Raw genomic sequence first — 20071 nt, forward strand, 5'->3', positions numbered from 1 at the left:
AATGACCGTTAGAAATCAAATTTTATCAGTTATTTTCATTGATAATGGAGAAAACAATTATAATTTCATCATGACTATACACCATTAGTTGAATATTAAATAACTTGCAAAAAAAAATTAACCTCTAAGCAAGTAATTCCTTAGTAAAATTGTTAAAGTCTTTACCTGTTTGAGTAACATTTTCACCCGTCTTGAGAAAATCCGCCATAACTGTTTTTTTTTAGTGTTTCCTATTGTAAATTTTAAATCAACTGTACATTGATCTCGGAGCCATCTACTTAGTAAATTCAAATCTAACTAGAGTAATTCAAAGTCAGCACCTGACAATATTATTCTTAAAGTGGGCAATCACTACCAGTGGGCAATCACTCTCTGGTTTACCCTACATAGAAAATAAAATAATGAGTAAAAATCGCAAGGAAGTACTTCAACATAGTATATTTATGCTATCTTTATAACCTAGAACACTATCTGTGGTCACACGGTAACAATGGCGACCGCTCGCACGTTACACTATCTGTGCATCGAAGAAAGCCCATATGCCTATTTACTGCTCATCTCTAGCCATCACTTGGTCTATGGTTATATGCCATTAAACGTTTTAACGATTATTAAAAGTTACGTGAGAGAACCGTTTTTAATACGAGTGGTTTAATGGGAAATTATAAATGGCAATTATTGGAATTCTATTTAATTATTTTTGTTGTTGTTAGTATCATCTTCATAGTATATTTTATAGGCTATACCTATAGAAAGGATCCTATAGTAACTTGCAAGAACTATGTTTGGCAGTCAAAGTTGATTGACTTTCATTGAGGAGTTTTTTAATCAACTGTTTAGTCTGGAAAACCCTCTTATGTTGTCGCAATTTCTTATTAGTCATTTATTTTTAGCAATTAGGCTTTTCAAAAGTACCTTTACATATTGTCAAAATTAAACCCTACCATTGCTTCAAGACAACAATGTCGCTGTCTAAACACTTAATAAGTGTTATTGTTTTATATTCAATTTTCATTAAATCCCGTAGTACAGTTTATGCTTACAGCTAGCACAAACAATAGGTTAAACTCGCACGCGGGTCACTCGGCGGTTATCTCTATATCAGGGAGTCGATATGTCGTGTCGGACGATATTTATTGCCGATGGTCTCTATTAGTTGTTAGCTCTATGGTTTTTAAATAAATATTTTGTGAAAAATATTATTTAATTTCTTAGAGTGGAAAATTTGCAAGTGAAAGCATTAACAATTTCTAAATTCTTCAAGATTTTTAGAGATTTCTGTTATCTATGTCACGTATTTTTTTATCAGCCTGCAATCAAACAAGCGTAGCGTAATTTTGATGTAAGCATTTTCGTATGCCAGGGCGCATTAAAACTTTTTGGTTAAAAAAAATCAAAGTGTTCGTTTTTTAAACTATGCAACCTTATTTCTAGCGCCAACTAGTGAGCTAGCCACGTCCAAGAGGTAAAAGGTGGCAACTGAACGCTGGGAGCTTTCCCACCGTGACCGCTGCTTGTTAGTGATGACCTGTACCCTGATATGCACTTGCATCTTGATGGTGTTAATTGAGGCCATGTGAAATGAGCAAAGGTGTAAACAAAGCGAGACTTTTCGCAAGAAATATGCCACTAAGTGAACTCGAAGTAATTGACAGCTACGATAAAGGGAGAGATGAGGCTGGCTCTATTGTGTTTGAATTGTCATGACCTAGACCTGATGTGTTTCTTTATGTGACAGCACTTATTGCTGTGTCATTTATGCAAATGATGACGATCAATAACAACAAATGTACTTTAGACGGTAAAAAAATATCTCTTAATTTTAAATAGTATTCAAAATAATTCAACAACAAGTCGAATCAATAGTCCATCTCTATTATTTCAAAATTATAAGCCAGATGATGCGTTATAAATCCATCTTACCGCCTACAATGTTGCTAGACAAACGAACAATACTCTAACTTACACTACAACACAACATAAATCATACGAAACATCAACCCATGCTCTTTCACTCCTTATAGCTCTCACGATTTTTAACACCCACTTAAATCTCTAGAACAAAACAAAAGATATCGCAACAGTACTAAATACAGCTTTAGAAGTCACAAAAGAAGCTGCCTACTAGTCGAAAAGATGCCTATTAGTATTATTATTAGTATTAATAAGTTTTCATTGCTAAATACTCCATGCAATTTAAAAACCTCAAAACTGGGTATAACAGCACAATGGTGTTATTAAGGAACCACGTTCGTTCGTCTTGACATGTAAGCCGTATGGCGATTTGAAAAAAAGGGAAGAAAAAATTAATTCGAGAAATTTAGAACTCATGGAATCAAAAGATATTGGACAATGGTCACGGAGAGATCATTCAAAGATCAGACAGTTTTGGAACGAAGAATGCGAGATTTGACGCTCAGGTAGATTTGACACGTAGCAATTTTTCATTCAATCAAACATTTGGCATGTGTGGTGAATCCTAGAAAAATAAATTAGAGCATTTATATTGCCTAATCAGAAGATATGATAGAAGTAGCCGATAAAAAAACTGTATCTGTACATCTAACGCTTCTGTGGATGCAACAATAGCTAACAGTAAGTGTGTATTGAAAAAAGAGGAAAGTGACACTTGTAAACCCCTTTCTGTTAAAATTGATGAAAGGACGTCCCATAATGATGCACAATAGTTATTTTGCCTACAGAAGAATTCGGTTCCGAACCCCATTCGGTATTGTTGAAATATTATCGGCGATTCTACTCATGTGGGTGCGGACTTTAAGCCTGTTTTGCCCAAAAAAAATCCCTTTGACCAATTGTTTGTCAAAGGCTGGCTGGTGTGATTTTTTGTCAAGGTGTTTATCGATGTCTGACCATGGGAAAATATCGGAGATTCAGGTGCCTCTATCAAAACCGGGGCTATTGTATAACCTGTTGTGCGGATTCTGTTGATTTTTGATAAATAAAAATTCGAGGTGAGCCATTGTGATTTCGCATTATTTGATAGAGGAGATAGAATTACTCAGGTTCAGAGCACAAACGGCTCCATTCGTTGTTTTCGGAGCGTAATCTAAAGAAAGCCAAGGCTACACCTACCAAACTTAAATCGTCTTTTGCGTTGAAAGGCCGACAATAACAAATTGGTATCAAAGCCTGACAAAGATGGACTCTTCAGAAACTGTCCACCCACTCCCCGGCTATTGATCGTGGTCTGTTCACAATAAATTAATTCTTGTTATGAACATTTTTTATTCCATTGTGTTTGGTGGAGTATTTATTTTACTAGCCCCGGTAATAGGGCCTAATGGGCGGACATTGGTCAAAGGAGATTTTGGACGGAATAAAGGCCGATTTAAATCGACTCATGAATAGATTGTAAAGCGTTCTACGTTTTTATTCTAACAAATAAAACGGTATAAAATGAAACCTACTTCTTTTAAGCTCCAGATATTTCAAAACACAGTACACTATAAATAGAAATAAAGATTAAGATATTTTAGATAAATTTATACAATCGATTACCATCAATACAAAAAAAAAACACAATTGAAGATTACTCGTGTAAGATAGGCTTACTCGAAGTGTTAAATTATCTTTTTGTCTCATCTACTGCTGAAGATTATATTTTAAACTGCTAACAAAAAAAGTTCATGTTTGCTACTGTTTTCTTTGTTTGTAATACGATTTGTATTGTTAGACGTATCCTTTTTGTTACAGAAAGGATTGTTTGTTTTGTTGCTGCAACAATAAACATTTCGAGTTTGGAGAAATTTAAAAGTATCCTCGTCATTGGCGTACGTCGATCGCTAAGCTTTTGATTCGCTTCGTTTTCAATAATGCCTCCAACGTCGCTGTACTTTAATAGCCGGACTAATAAATCCAATTTAAATGGAGCCGAGCCCACTACTGACATAACATATGTAAATCCATACGTCTTTATCTTAAGAATCACAAATACAGCCGAACGAACGATCGCGTAAAAAGAAGATCGATGTCCAGTCCAGATACGAGACGGGTGGCCGTCGTCCGCGGTATCGTTATTCTAAATACGAAAATTAACTTCATTCCCATAATTTGAATAACAACGGTCGATACTCTAAATTTGATCCTCCTTTTTATCCTCCTCTAATAGAGTGAGGATGTCAATAAGATGTCAGATGTGAAATTTATTTCTCCTGACGAATTCAATTTATTTGTTCTTCGCTACAATGATGAGATTGATCCCTTTGATCATTCCCACGGCTTCGTTGCGTAAAGTAGTATAATTAACGGTGCGTGTTAATTGTTTAGATGATCAGATTTATTTGCATTCTTTGTCGGGTTCGAACTCATCAATCACATTTGAAGTATTTGCAAATTGTGAGAACGCACTGTGACCTAGGTTTCATCTAGTTCATGCATAAAATTAGAGTTTGATTGCAATTAGCCTGCTATGCAATTATGTATCATAGCCGCAATTTATTCAATGAAGGAATTATGTTCTTCATTATTTTATTAATTATTGATCTCATAATATTCAATTTACGTTGACCCTAAAGGCCAATGGTGATTCAAGATTCTTCATTTATTTCTTTTCATTTTAGTTTATAAAATCTAAAACTATACTTATAGCTCCAAAAAAAAGTTCAAATTTTATGGATCTCCTTAAATTTTTTAATTGTTTTTATTATTAATTCTTCACAAACTTTTACAATGCAGTGATATTATACAGCTGCAACAGATGTGATTTAGCATCAAAAATCTCAGCTGTGCTGTCGACTGTTCCTACTTTAAATCTGAGATCAAGTCCAAGTATCAAACTTGAAAGTACGCCGATTAGCCGAGCAATATTTCGCATCAAGGATCAAGACGTAGGGTTCCGCCGCGATGCCTCGATATTCGCTTAATGAAGACATATTGAATCGCCAAGCGGCAACGGACAAGACATAGGCAATGTTTAAATTGACGTGCGGCTCTTTTATGTGGCATCCGTTCGATTTTGTGGATGGGAATAAAGGTTTCTATTTTTACTAATTTTGTCATGTTTAATAAAAAACTGTTTAAGTTTTTTGGCATCTACGTTTTGGAATTTTAAATTTGATCATTAAATATTGGCAAATTAGTTCAATTTATTTGAAAAACTCTTTAAAGATCATCCAGTAATACTACAAAATAATGTAATTTTATTGGATTAGTGAAGACAAGGGAACAAAGCGTCCGGCGTTAATATCATTAAGCCCAACACGTTAACAGTAACAAATTAAAATTCTGACACGGGACACAAAAACCCATATCAATTAGCAGCAAACATCGGCGAAACAAAACACAGGTCCTCTGATGTTTTATTTAGAGCGGTCCGGGAAGTTAACTTAGATTTTTAAAAGTTTGCCCCAAAGTTACTCGCGCCGCTGTCCCGCCCGCACCTGATAAAGTAATTTTACGATTCCCTAATTCTCACTTTTGAGGAGGGTTTAAAAAGTCAAAAGGTTTTTCTACCCTTAAATGTAATTGGGTTCGCATTAGCAACTTTTAGCGAACTTCCATTTTTTATCACCAATATAAAATTCGCCAATTCCAAGCACACGGTAAACGAAATAGTTTAGGAGCTTTTACTGCTATAATTACGTATAGCTGTATTTATGTTTCAACGACCACATAAAAGCATCCAGTTTCATGTACAAAAGGGGGTCTTATTGTGTCGCGAACAAAAACCGAGTGCCTCGAACTTCTTGCGTTTAAAATAAGAACAAACGTGTCATCGACTAAATGACGCGTGTCGACCAATAGCGCGCGACGGCCGCTGACGTCGGTGACGTCACCGTGGGCCCGACCAATCAGGCCTCCCCGTCGCCTCCGGTCAACTTGGACTAATTGCCCATGTGTGCTGTAACGCTAGTTTTAAGAAGAAATCGTGCGCAGGAGACCACGCACACTCACGCATCCCAACCGCGTACGTACACGGAAAAAATCTATTGAATATATTGAGACTCCTTAGCATGACTTGTTCTGCTAATAAATCATTACTTGTATCTTTATAATTAATTCTTCAAACAATCATAGAAAATACGTGAACATTCCTCGAATTAATGCTACCAGGATGTTAGTGGAATAATTTGAAAGTGACTTTTAATGTAACAATAAAAATACTTTCTCATGCAAACAGTCCATAGTAATCTGCAAATCATAATTTTGACCATTCTACTTAAGTCAAGAGTAAAGCATGGGAACGTTTTAACTCGGGCATAATGAGTAATTAATTTAAATAACTGTTGGGCAGTGGGAATTGACGCTGCAAGACAATGGGTTAGACATGCAGAAGAAATAAAACAGTTTCTAATGTGAGTTGTAGTCAATAAGCGGCGCATACTTTAAGGCAATTAGACTGTTTATACCATCACAGTACGCACAAATTAAATCAATGAACTAATAGGCAAGAAATTAGCATTGCAATTAACAAACAAATTACAGTTAGTGCAAATAAAAAAGATACATTTTAATATAACTTTAAAAAAGATTCTACTGATGCAAATAATTACATTGAAGACAAGGATCCGAATAATAAAGAAGCAAATGACGTCCAACTAAAGATAACATTAGAAGCCTCAAGGAAATTAAATGTCACCACATAATTAACACCGACACAATGTTGCTTTACGGTCCAAGATTATAAAGCAGAAGTAGTATTAGCAGATAATAAATTAATTTATAATTATCCCTAGCAATTTCTAACTTTGTAGCTTCATTGCTACTGACCTCTAGTAAAGTGCGGGTGACCAATTACAAGGTATAGTAATTACATTTCAATTTGAGGACAATCCAGTCATTATGTCTGATACTCCATTTGTTAATACCGTGACAATGGTCAATAATGACCGTAACAGTTTTATGGCCATCGTGACAACGTGATATACTTTTAATTGGCGTTGGCAATAACGTTATCAGTTTTATAGTTTACTTCATGGTTAAAAACTAAACTTCTAATATAGCCTACTTACATAATATTTCATTATCAATGACCGTAATTACTGATTTACAAAATATAGAAGTTGGTGTAAAATAATATCCATTTTTTACAACTTGATTAATTTGACACATTGAATCCAGTAGCTATTTTAGATTATTCTTTAATGTTAAGATACATAATATTTCTCCCGTATCTTACTGACATTTGACTAGGTATATTTTGAAATGTTGGCAAAGTCAATTGTTTTCAAAAAGTTTATTTTTCATATGCCAACATGCTCTTGACCCGTGAATTCATAAATAAAATATTAGTTTTAGCCTAGTTCCAAACCACCCAACTTGTGACACTGAATATTTTGAGCAAATTATCAGTTCTTCCACAATCTCCTGTTCACTGAACTTAGTGACTGATGAATATTTGAAAGCGGCTACTCTTTAGCTTTTCTAGTTCCCTTTGCTTTTTCTTTCGGACAAGATGACCAGCCTTAGGTAAATGTTTGCTCGGAGCCCGGGCATTAAGTAGCTCGTTGGAATGAATAGAGTCTCCGCATGGTATATGAGATAGTGCTCTTCTTTGTGCGTGCGTGTTTGTTTTGATATCTTGGAGACGTGATGCAGAAATTCTAGTTTTTTGAAAATAAATTCAATGTTGTAATACGTTGAGGGTATTAATTTTGGACATCTCATTATTCATCATTTTTTTCTTGACGCATTTTGAATTTTAAAAGAAGGATTTAGTGGAAATAAACTCAGCTTGAAGCATTAAAAAAGTTTATAACATCCACAAAAATTCTTCAACGTTGAGAAATATTATTTGATTCTGAGCTTTATTTTTGTGGTAAATTTTCTAGTTGAAATCTAATTGTAAACAATGGTCTACTTAAAAAAATAACTTTGTGCTTACCTTGCGCGATGCGTACAGCTGGCATTTTGATTCTCATCTTGATTTGGTCACCTATTTTTAGTTCTTGAACAATTTCTTCTTATCCGCCGAAATCTTTATCTTAATGTTTTATTATCAGTCGACAGTTCTTAGCTCACTTCACACGTGCCGCCGGCGGTCCAGCGGTTATCGTCTCAAAACGTTTTTGATAACAGATAAATACTCATCACAAATTTATCCAAAAGTCCGACGGATAAATCCTTGAACATGTTTAGTCATCTTCCTGAATTTTCCATCACAACTGTTAAATCTAACATTCTAAGTTTACTTTTTCCTCTTCATGATGTATCCAATCAGTTTATGACTCGGCCAATGGTTCGCTTGCCAAAATTTACTGGTCATAGGTGTTATCAACACTTTGACAAGCGTCTCCTATCTAATCTAACCGCACCAAGTGGCGATCTTCAGATTCCGGCGAATTGGTCACTCCGTTAAATTTCAGCGTCTTTATCAGTAAAACTTCTTCACTTTAGTCCGTTTTTTATTCACTGTCTATTTTTGAAAATTAAAATAAATTTGCAATTTAAATTAACATTGAGTTCTGAACTGAGTTCGAAATGTTTTGTGTTTACGATGTGTTAGTGCGTCGCGATTGAGCACGTCGCGCGGTTCGCGAGGCAGGTGCACGGCCGGCCGCCCGCTCTCGCCCGCTGTCCGAGAGCGTCTGTCCTGTGTCCCTTCGCGCGAGGGCTCCGCGGCCTCCGCATGTCCGACTCGCGCCATCTCGCTCGGCCGGCCGACGAAGGCGCGTGCGAGTCACCACGAAGTGGCCAGGGGTTACTCGCGGTCGCTGCCGCCTCGGCAGTCCGACAAAGACGGCACCACCCGACTCCTTACACCTCCCACGTACGTGTGAGCGGGATGATGATAAGTCATAAGTGCCGTGCGTCAGTGTGCGTGCGCGGGTGGGGCGAATATGCAGCGTACAAAAGAAAAGGGATAATATTTGCTTGCATATTTCATGACTCGATTAGGAGATGGAATTTTTAATTGAATGGACCGAAGCGCGGTCAGTCCGCGTTTTATGATTCTGAAATTGAAATGAGTTACCTGGCTCAGGTGGTTTTTGAGACTTGGAATTTTGTTTGCGAATACTTTTATGATAAAAGTGCGAGTTCTGTGAAGTGGCTATTAACCTTTAGCTACTGAGGTGGATTTAGTTTCACGTAAACACTGACGTGGGGGCCTGAGAGGCCCGTACATATGTGTGCTTATATTTAAAAATATATAATCTTTTTAGGGTTTTATGTTTAATAATTATTAATAGTGGTTATACTTAAATACAATAAAACGATTTTTATGTAAATTATTTGTTAATAAGTACGTATTATTTCAATATTTAGAAAACATGTAGCATTTTTTGGCAAAAATCTCATGAAATCATGATTCACAAAGTTATCATAAAAAATATTCATAAATTCAACAAATCAACTTAGAATCTTAATTTTCAATAGTCTTTTTAGCTAATGATATATCAGTAGTCCTAATATGAAAAAGGGGGAAAAAAATTACACACATCAAATAGTGCGAATTAAACACAGTCTGGATAAACTTATTTTGCTCAGTGAAGGAAGCCATACACATTTTTAAAATATAGATTTCATTTGAATCTTCAAAATACATGTATGGCACTTGGTTTCATCGTTTAAATCTTGATAGACAGGTACAGGCTTATCATTTCCTAGCATACGTGCCAAAAACTACTGTTCTTCTATTTTTCGTTAAATGCTGGTTATTTTTACTTCCGAGATACCGCTTTCTCTCGGACGACGTACTATGGGCTCCATATTATAGATTTTTTCAAATTATTTCAAGAAAAGACGACAACTAAATGAAAACTATAGACAAAAAAAGTTACGCCAATACTGAGGTGGGGGCCTGAGAGGCCCACAAGAAACTTTAAAATTAATTTACCTACTGAAATTGCGCGTGCAATCACGTGCACCGTTGTTGACAGCCTCGGCGTAATGAAACTTGAAGGTACTAAAAGATTCGCGTGTGTCGTGCACGTGGGAGAGGAGAAATTCAACAATTTGACTTTTGCAAGGCCTGAGAGGCCCCCACGTCAGTAGTTAAAGGTTAAACTACTTTTTTGATAGATCGAAAATTAGGAGTATACCTATTTTATTTTTAACATTAATTTTAATTATTCTTCTCAAGACTATTTACGAGAGATAGGTAACAAAACTGTTTTTTCTGTTTCTGCATCGACTTGCATAGTTCGTAGCGGACTACGCACGCTACGCACTCGTAGACGCTCTCTCGTAGCGGAAAAACGTTACAATCTGATATCGCAATTATGGAAACGTTGAATGGAACGGGTCGTAGTACGTTTTATATTGAATACAGACCTCATTTATCTGTACTTTTTAGGTTTCATTCATTCACAAATTTCAAATTAATTATGAATGTCGTTTCTTTAATAGCAGCAATATCTAAAAATAATTTTCAAATTAATTCAGATGTACTTTGAATTTGGTTTCTTCTTCTTTGAAAATTCGATATTATTAATAACGTTTCATAGTATTTTATGTTTAACTTTATTACTTAAAGATGTTTTTGGCGGCTTTAAAAACACATTTTGCGGTCAAACTTTTTTTATTTTTGCTATATTGACAAAATATTAGCTACATCAAGAGCATTTCAACAAAAATCCAATCCCCAAATCGGATCATTCCGCACAAACGGTCAGAAATGACCAATCAATGCCTCTGAATTTCAATAAGCCGACTCTGAAACAATTACTGAAGTTGAGCGACTGACAGTGAACTTATTAAAGTCAAGGACCGAGCAAGTTTGCTGGAAAAATCGCGCAAAGTTTCAGGCGAAAGTGAAATATTTTGCTGGTGTGCGTTCGTAAGATGTAAGACTGTACTTGCAGTTTAAAGAACGCTGCAGAGTTGACACTAATGGAAGTGTAACACCATGGAACTCTATATTGTTTATTTATGGCTTACAGAGTCAGGGATTGTAAACATTTTCTAGCGTTAAGAGTCGCATCTCAAACTTAACTTCAGTTATTTAAAATTGTAGACATTCTCTGTTTTATCATAGTTATTATTGCGACTGGAAGTTGCTTATAACTATTGTAAATAAATTTGTAAAAAAATCAGTGTTGAATGTGTCAAGGACTTAAATTAATGAGGTCTAATTAAACTGAATTTGTCAATTTTCGAGTCAATTTCGTGTTCATTACATGTTTTTTGCTGAATGTAAACAAGTAATTTTTACGGTTAGATAATTGAGCGATATTTAAAAAGTGTTTATTTTGTGTAACCTTGACAGACCTATTGAGAGGCTACAAAGTTTGTAGCCTTAAAAAACATAATTTTGCTATTAAACATCTTGACTATTGATACAATTACCTATTGCTGAATACTACAAACGATTGACACAGAAAAAGTATGAATACAGCAAAGCAATTGGTAGCTCTACATAGGAAATCATTGATAGCTTGTTTTCAGTCAACTGTACTGGTAACAATTTTCTCAATATAAGAAAGTTGACCATTTTGTTTGTGATAATATGCTGTTTTTTATGAGTTTCCAACCCACGTGATTATTGAATAATAGCAGAGGGACAAATGGTAAAAACTAAAACACTTCACAAAATTAAAAATACTTAGTAGAAGAGAGAAATTAAGTGGAAATAAGTAAGTTAAAAGCTGCTAAGATGAAAAGTTTTAAAGTTGCCACCAAATTATGTAATACGAATACTTGGTGTATTATATTAACGATCTCCTAACTTTTTAAGATAACAATGAATTATTTAGGCTGACTTTAATTTAACCGCAACAATAATATTAACCGATGCTGTTGTATGGAGTTTGACACATTTTTGACGTTAAGTAAAAGTAAGTAAAAGTTTAAGTAAGATGGTGCAACTCAGCTTTAGTCACAAATATATTTTTATTTTATTATTATAACGTATTTTCATGATTCAGCATGATATTAGATTTATTAGAAAACTGTAATACTTAGTCGAAAAAAATGCTTAAAAATATCAAAGTGTGTAAACTTTTCACTTTGCAACGAAAACGTTGCCTTAAAGTGCAATCGCACTGTCAACGTCATTCTCCGATAGGCTCGAAAAATGCTTGCTGAACTGGTCACTAGTGTCCATCTTAACACATACCCCCTACGTGCATCCGTCCCCCTCTAATACGCATCTGCGTATAGTGAAAATAGAGACGGCTAAAGGGTTGTCCGTTTTCACGAGTGGAAAGCTGCTATAATGACCGATATACGGCTATCTCGTTCATGTGTAGGTATCGTGGGTGAGTAAAGAGGGATGGTGGATGGGGGATGTGTGGAGGAGAGCGCTACTCGCCGCCAGGCGGCGCTGTTTTGGTACAGGGATGCTGGAACCATGGTTCTTTGCGAGACTTTGGTTCGAAGTTTGCTTGCGATTTTCTTTAAGTTGTTAGAACTTTGATACGTAATTTCACGTTTCGCGTTCGATAGATTGGACTGGAGTGATTCAAATTGTTCATCTAATATACTTACAAAGTATGAACAGTTTATCCGATGTGGACCAGTGCTGAGAAGAAGCAGCGCAAGAAACTCAGTAACTATTGTCAGCCTCTTTTTCAAGGGTATCATAAATTATTACTAGATTAGACATGGCGCCTTTTTGTACATAATAGTGACCATCTTTGTTTAATGTGTACGAGTAAGTTTATGTTACATTGTAGCATTGTATCAAGGGAATGGGTGGTTCTTCTGCTACAGTATTTTCTTTTGATAATTTGTTTGAATAGTTTTTCGGTACCTACTTTAGTAATACCTATGATTGATAGGCCCTTATTTATTACATTTTACTCATGTAGGTATTAAGATTTCTTCAACATATAAACTACTAATCGAAGATAAAATGGCTACCTACTCACAGCCCTTTCGTCCTCACAAGTCTCATACAAACTGTAAAAAGCAATACATATTCCTTGGAACTGTCGTCTTAAATCCGAGATCGACCGCGACCCACCCAAACAGGGTCTATTTATAACACAGTGACAAAAACTGGGCAACGGCGGCCATCCTGCCAACTTAATTAGGTACGTTTAAGGAGGGCCAATGTGACGTTACAAGTTAAACGTATTGGAAATGAAAGTGAAGACGTTACAAAGAAAATTATAACTAAAGTAACATCAAAACTTTTAAAAAAGTGAGAACAATACAATTTGTCTTGAGACTTTGATAGGCTTATAGTTTAGATGACTTATTTGACTTATGGTCCTATGTCCCCTAGATGGGGCAGAGGGCGTCCACAACAGTCCTCCATCGCGTTCGGTCTTGAGCTAGGTATGTGTTTGATCTCGCTCCAAGTCTTGCCGATCTTCTTCGCCTCGTCTGCCACAGTGCGCCGCCAAGTTTGTTATGGTTTAGATGCCTACTTTTAAAGGTTGAAATGATATTGAGACTTCGATAAGTAGAAGTTTAAGGTTGAGTATCTAAATCTTAAACTTATAGGTTGAAATGAATAAAAACATTTCAGGTTCTACACTAATTTTATCTTATAGAGTTGCCTAATAGAAAAAGTAATCATTACTAGAAGGCCCAATCTATAGCTATGTTTTAAAATTCATATTTTTTGCACTTCATAGAATTTACATTTCATCTATTGCCTTTAACTGTGATGTGAGATTATTGAATAAAGATCTAAATTCCTTTAAGAATTATTCAAGTTTACTTATTCCCTGTTTTAATATTGCAAACATCCTACATACATAAATAAGACTGACCTAATTTCGATTTCGTAACCATTGCTTGTTTTAAAAATCACACTCGTCACACATCTTTTCTTCCACACGTGTTGTCCAGAAGTGTCCCTTCAACCCCATGCCATCTATTTTGAGACCCTTCGATGGGGTGACGTCTCAGTTAATTAAAGGTATAATTTATATTAGGGTAATGTGAAGTTGACATACTGAGAGAGATCAGTCATGGCAGTTTCAGCGGTACACCAGTTACTTCGAATTTACTTACGTGAAAAATATAAAGTGTTATGAGTTATTATTCATACAATAAAAGTGTTAACTATTCTAATTAACTTAGTATAAAGATATTTTGTAACTAGCTTTTGCCCGCGGCTTCACCCGCGTGAAATTTATTTTGTCACAGATCGTCATAAATTACAGCCTATATGTTATTCTGGGTTATACACAATAATACTGTAAAGTTTCATCAAAATCCGTTTAGTAGTATTTGCGTGAAAGAGTAACAAACATCCATCCAGACATCCAGACATCCAAACTTTCGCATTTATAATATTAATAGGATGATAACGATCCGCAACTGTTGCTGTCACTTCTTCTTCGCCACTTCTTCTCAGCACCAGACCGTTATTATGTTGTCCCGAAGTGGTAGAAGGGCAAGTTATATTTGGGACCTGTATAAGCGCCCTTAAAACGGCCTACCTATGACCTATGTACTGAATAAAAATTGTCAAATGTGTGTCTTGCACGTTTGGGGCTAAAGGGTAATGAAACAAATAGAGGATGTAAACGGTAACACTTTTGACGATCATGATCATAGGAGGAACTATGGGACTATTCCCACCTCTCGTTCCCACTGCTGCAACTCCTGTGTAGCCAGGATCTTACAGCTTGACCGCGAATAAAAACCCAACAGTAAAGGTCAAGTTTATCCCGGGGAAAGTTAAACTGTCATCGGACCCGCAACGAAATTAGTCATAGGAACTATCTACTCGTTGCTTTGAAGGTGACGTGCTGGAGTTTGTACTTGGTCGAGATCAAATAAGTCGTTTAGGCTAAGGTTAAACACATACGCAGTAGATACTGAAAAAAACTGCCATTTTTCATAACTAAAAGTAAGTCTTCGTTTCACGGTGATCTCATCTGCTTAGTGACGGTGAGGTTTGTGATGTTAACATAAAATTATTAAAAAATGACGCGTTGAGACCCGTATTTCTCTATTTTAGTTGAAATGGAACGCGGAAGTTTTTAATCTTAAATTATGTTTTTACTTTAGTAGGTATCACTTATCTAGGTACTCGTACACAAAACCAGGTTGTTTCAATTTCATTAGGTCTCCAAGATCCAAGTACGCGTTCTTTCTATAATAATATTCTCTCTATAAAAATATCACATCGTTCATAATTATTATATCAACATGCCAACAGTTTACTTACTTTCCCAATAAAAAGTCCATGTCACCACAAGTCAGCACTGGATACGTCATATAGTGTTACAGGTTCGGATTGAGCAATTTCGCCGTATCCTGTCACACTCACATCTGTACCTCTAGTAGGAAAAACTTTCGAGTTCGTTTCGTTGCGTATTCAAAGTGTCATCGAAAAATTTTGTATGAAAAATTAAACAGCGCCCCCTATATTATAGCCGCCCTAGGGGGCGCTGTTTAATTTTTCATACAAAATTTTTCGATGACACTTTGAATACGCAACGAAACGAAATCGAAAGTTTTTCCTACTAGAGGTACTGGTGCTACAAAAAATATCCATTTTGACGTAACGGTACAAAAAGCCGACCTAGTTGTGGTATACTTGAAATTGTGGCTATGGTTCACTTTTACGAAAAAATAGATAGGTAGTTATGATAAGAATAGAAGGCAACAAGCTGGAATAAACTGGATGCAAGTAGCCAGGGACAGAAGTCGGTGGAAGAGGAGGCCTATGTTCGAAGACGAAACAAAGGTTGTTATAATAATATGTAGATTGATAGATTGAAATTTCAGTAAGATCTACAAAAACATTGTTCCATGAACTAATACTAAGCTAATCAAAATTGTAATCTTGTTTTTTGTAGAGCAAAAAATTAAGGTGATTCGATATACAGTCGGTGTAAGTCAGGCATAAGTAAGTAACTCGTTACTAAAATATTTCCAGAGTAATTTTTATAAGTGGGCGTGGATGTTAAAGCGACGACTTTAGAGACATAGAAAAAGTATAGCGTATTTTATACTCATAGATACGTGCAACTATGTAGCTTATTCATAAAAAAATAATTAAAGCTCATTTTATTTTTGCAAGTAGGCTTTTAAAAAGCTCCCTACTACTGCTTTGGGATAATAAATGGGCTAGTATAATTTATCAATAACTCTTCACCTTCATCCAGCGCCTTCCTGCTACCTTTATGAGGTCGCTACCAACCGGTCATTTTACGTGCTCTGTGCGGTCATTATGGAAAGCCTATGTTCAGCAGTGGACGTCCTGTGGCTGAAATGATGGTGATGAAGTCTTCACCCGCAAATTCTCAATTAATAATAAATATCCTTGAAAATCTTGCACCTCTAGTCCCGTATCCCTATTCTCACGGTAGGTATAGTTGCGGACACAGTCTTCTTGATTAATTTAGTTGTGGCTCCAATGACAGTTTAACTTTCCCCCGGGAAAAACTTGACACTGGTTGGGTTTTTATTGGCAGTCAAGCTGTAGATCCTAGCTACAGAAGTTGCAGAAGTGGGAAAGAGGTGGGAATAGTCCCGTAACCCTTACGCTAGAAATAGTTTTTAGCTCGCGTATAAGGCTCTGGGCTCATTAGGCGCTCGCGCAAGTAGGCGCGTTGATTCACGCGAGCGTTCGTCTCATTAGCGTGCTCGTAAACACCCGTAAATTTATTTACTCTAATGTCAGTGTAATCTAAACATCTTGCTTATTTATTTTGAAGTTAATTGTATTTTTGAGTTATTATTTAATCTTTTTTTAGTGATAATGGCTTCAATGATACACTGAAAAATGATCCATTAAGGTTTTTTCTTTTAGTGATATTTTCAATAAAAAAGGAAAAAACTTTGAACTTAATAGATTTCATTAAGTTACTTATATGTATAATAATTGAAAATAAATACCCATCGTATTTACTTGTATCTAGAATGGAAATTAAGCAAAGTAGGTCATCTAACACACATTTACCATGTAGAAAATAGAGTCACTGAAAAAACCATTACGGGTCATTTAGAACTTACGACTCTACCAGGACAATCGGGATCCACAGTTGCGCTTTTCCATTGTTTCTAGTGCGTACGCGCATGTATCGCTGGATCAACCATAATTTATACAAATACTTATTAGTAAAGTACGTACATCGATGATGAAACGCGACCTATTGAGCTGAGGCTCTCAACGCCCGCCCACGCTGTTCCCAGCTGACTCATCTTGAGAAACCGTGTGCTAATCAGCTGCCGTTAATAGAATCTGTCTGGATGTCTGTGCGTTTAAGTTATTCTGGTGAATTGTGTTTTCATTGTGCCTATTGTTTATCACTGCGTTGCCTTCATCACTAAGATGCAGGCAGAGGTTAAACTATAGTAGCTATAGGTAACTTATTAATATACTCAAACAGATAAACATTATATAGCTCAAATACCTTAAAGGCAAACCAATGTTTCTTAATGTTTCTGGATAAATACAGTAAATTCTCATCATATTAATATTTGACTTTAGAAAACCAACTGCCGTTAGCTTGGTACACAAATCATTTGCAAAAGTCTGTCACTGCCTTTTTTGTAAAATTACTAGTTATTTGTGGTGTTATTTTTCCATTAACACAGGTATCTAAGATTTTTTTTTGCTAGGAGTAATTATCTTAAGGAGGTAACTTAGGTACCTAGTTTAAATTCGACACAACAGCTATGAACGTGGATTGAACTAACGTCCTCCAGAATCGGCAGTGTATTTTGCCACGAAATACAAAGATAGACTCTACCAACATGGAAGTCCCATGAATGAAGACATAAAGACAAAAAAGTAACGTTTCCTCGTTTAGTTAAGATATTTATAAGAGGCTTGAATGGACCCGATTGCCCGATGAGAAGCATAATACAGACGCCTCAGGCATTCTATAAGGATCAGGGATTATTGCGTGTGTGCTTATGGGTTTATTAGGCATAATATGGACGACAGAACATCAAAGTAAACACTATGGCACCCTTAATAGCTGCCATTTTGCAAAAAATATCTGTCATACTGGCTGTACATTCGTTATGACTTTGGAAGTCAGAGCCAGTCTAAGCTAGCAAGTTAACAGCAAAGAAAGCTGTCAAGGTGAAAGAGAAGTTATGAAAACTGTGTGTGGTTGAGGATTTCGGTTGCAGCTTTACCTTTCGGTCTGACCATCACTTTCTATCAGAGATGAAGGAAAAGAACTTCCCTGTTTTGGTAAAAAAAAAAACTAAAAATATCTAAAAACAAAAGATTTAAATCAAGTTTCACGTTTATTAGCTAGTAGGTACTTAGTAGGTTGTATTATGATGTTTCATACAAAACAAACACTTCTGTTAATGATTGGCCAATCATCAAAGAATTAATAGATTTCTTACCTGCGCGCCCGAAGGCTAATCCGAGTTTAATATTAGCGCGCATCATAACCATCGTAATGTAGATACCACAGTAAAGTTTAACAGTAACTTTAATTTGATGTTAATTTCTTTATGATGAATAAAGGAAAGCCATATCTTACCTGTTGAAATTAGAGCACACGTGATTTGGTAGGTAAAAGAGTATGGTTTAAGGTGTTGAGTGTTCACAATCATAATAGTAACATTATGTATATTGCGATTTGCTATTTTTTATTTTCTATCCAGTTATTTTTATGAGTAAAATACCTATAATATTTATATATAAATCTTACGTATACTCTATTTATGTAATAATTTTCAAAAAAATTAAGTTGGTATGCCTAATTAGTAGTAGTTATTGTAGTTAGTTACCTAATAATATTTTGTTTGCATAATATGATAAAATTGATTTCAATTCAATTAAATACGTACTTACAAATGTCTGGTTTCAAACATGACTTACCGCTCATCGTTTTTGCACTGTGCCCCCAGCAAAGCGATTGAGCTGAAATTTATGTGGGCTCCATACAATCAACATTGTCTAACCGTGTAGAATCTCTGAATGAATTCAGGGTGTACCTGGTATTTTAGAATAGCCTTTAGCTCTATTTCATTGTGAAGCAACTGTATTAGGTTTTACGCTTAATAATGTTATAATAAATCTTTGATGAAATTTAGATGTGAAGTGGGTATTGTGCTAGGTTTGCAGGGCTTGTTGGCCAATGGCCGTATTGATCTCTTCATAGAGTACTGTCTGATTAGGCCCCATTTACTTGGAAGATCGCTTGATATTTTCTTTGGTGTTTTGAAACGTTTTCATAGCATTAAAATCGATATATTTCGGGGAGTGTCCTATAAAATTGAGGTTTGTGCAATATTCTTGTAGTGGTCAAATGTTGTAAGATTTTTTTCAATCATATATATATATTATACATTATTTTCAAAATATAGAGATAGCGATAGATGGATATGAAAGTATGGAAACTGTGCTATGAAGTAATTTGCATTAAAAATGCATCTCTGTTGAAATAAAATAGAATTCAAGCAATTTATTGAAAATAACATCAAAATAATAAATAATTTTCAATTAGCCCAGATTTGGTCCATCAAGATTTCTTTGCAAAATAAAAGGGTCCGACTCTACTTCGAGTAGAGCGCGTGCCGCCACTGTGGTCTCGCGATAACATCAGTGTGTGCTAACCCTTGCTTTTTGGATTTTTTGCGATGCTGTATACGGGATGTTTAAATTACGAGTATCGGGTACACACGGCCACACTGTTAACTATCCATTTCAGTTTGTGCTCTCGCTCTCATCAAATGGTGATTCTTTGCGATAGAACGAGATGACATGACTGGCAATGGGCAGTTAGTACTGTTGCCGATAGTACCTACTTAAAATGTGATATTTGTACTGAATGTAACCTGAAGGAAAAGCTTTAGGAAAAGGATTTTGTCATCTTGTAATTTCCAAGATTTAAAATATTTAAGTGAGAGATTCCTCTAAATACAATGTTTATGTACCACAATTTTTGGTTACAAAATTATGAATTTTTAATAAAGAGCGTTAATTTGAAGAGCTGAGAGTAACGATTTGGTATTTTAGAGAAGGTTATTTTTATTTATAAAGAATCAAAAATTTTCATTTGTTTTATAAGTATTGATGTTGTTTTTGAAATATCCTAAGGCATTGACAGTGGCCCCTAAAACCCTTCAGGTGATTTACCAGTCATAAACAATAAATTATCAATAAACCAATACACTTAACTGCACTAATAAAGCTTAATATTTGTTTGTTGTTCCGACCGATCCAAACCGTTAACCTATCACCGATGGAGGCTATAAAATTAATCGAAACTTTCCCCATGCAAAATGCTAA

At 35.5% G+C, this 20071-nt stretch overlaps 1 protein-coding gene across 1 annotated transcript in view; it reads right to left on the reverse strand.

The window, feature by feature from the left end:
* Positions 1 to 8564, reverse strand: part of Cph (BCL11 transcription factor chronophage) — a 38273-nt gene extending 29709 nt beyond the window's left edge. Inside the window, exon 1 of the mRNA XM_028305712.1 lies at positions 7844 to 8564. Coding sequence (XP_028161513.1) covers positions 7844 to 7880 — 37 coding nt within the window. The 5' untranslated portion in view covers positions 7881 to 8564. The remainder of the gene's footprint in view (positions 1 to 7843) is intronic.
* Between the last annotated feature and the right edge of the window lie 11507 nt (positions 8565 to 20071).

Source organism: Ostrinia furnacalis, unplaced genomic scaffold (assembly GCF_004193835.3).
Source record: "Ostrinia furnacalis isolate ACB-3 unplaced genomic scaffold, ASM419383v2 OfSCF1780, whole genome shotgun sequence".
Classification (NCBI taxonomy): domain Eukaryota; kingdom Metazoa; phylum Arthropoda; class Insecta; order Lepidoptera; family Crambidae; genus Ostrinia; species Ostrinia furnacalis.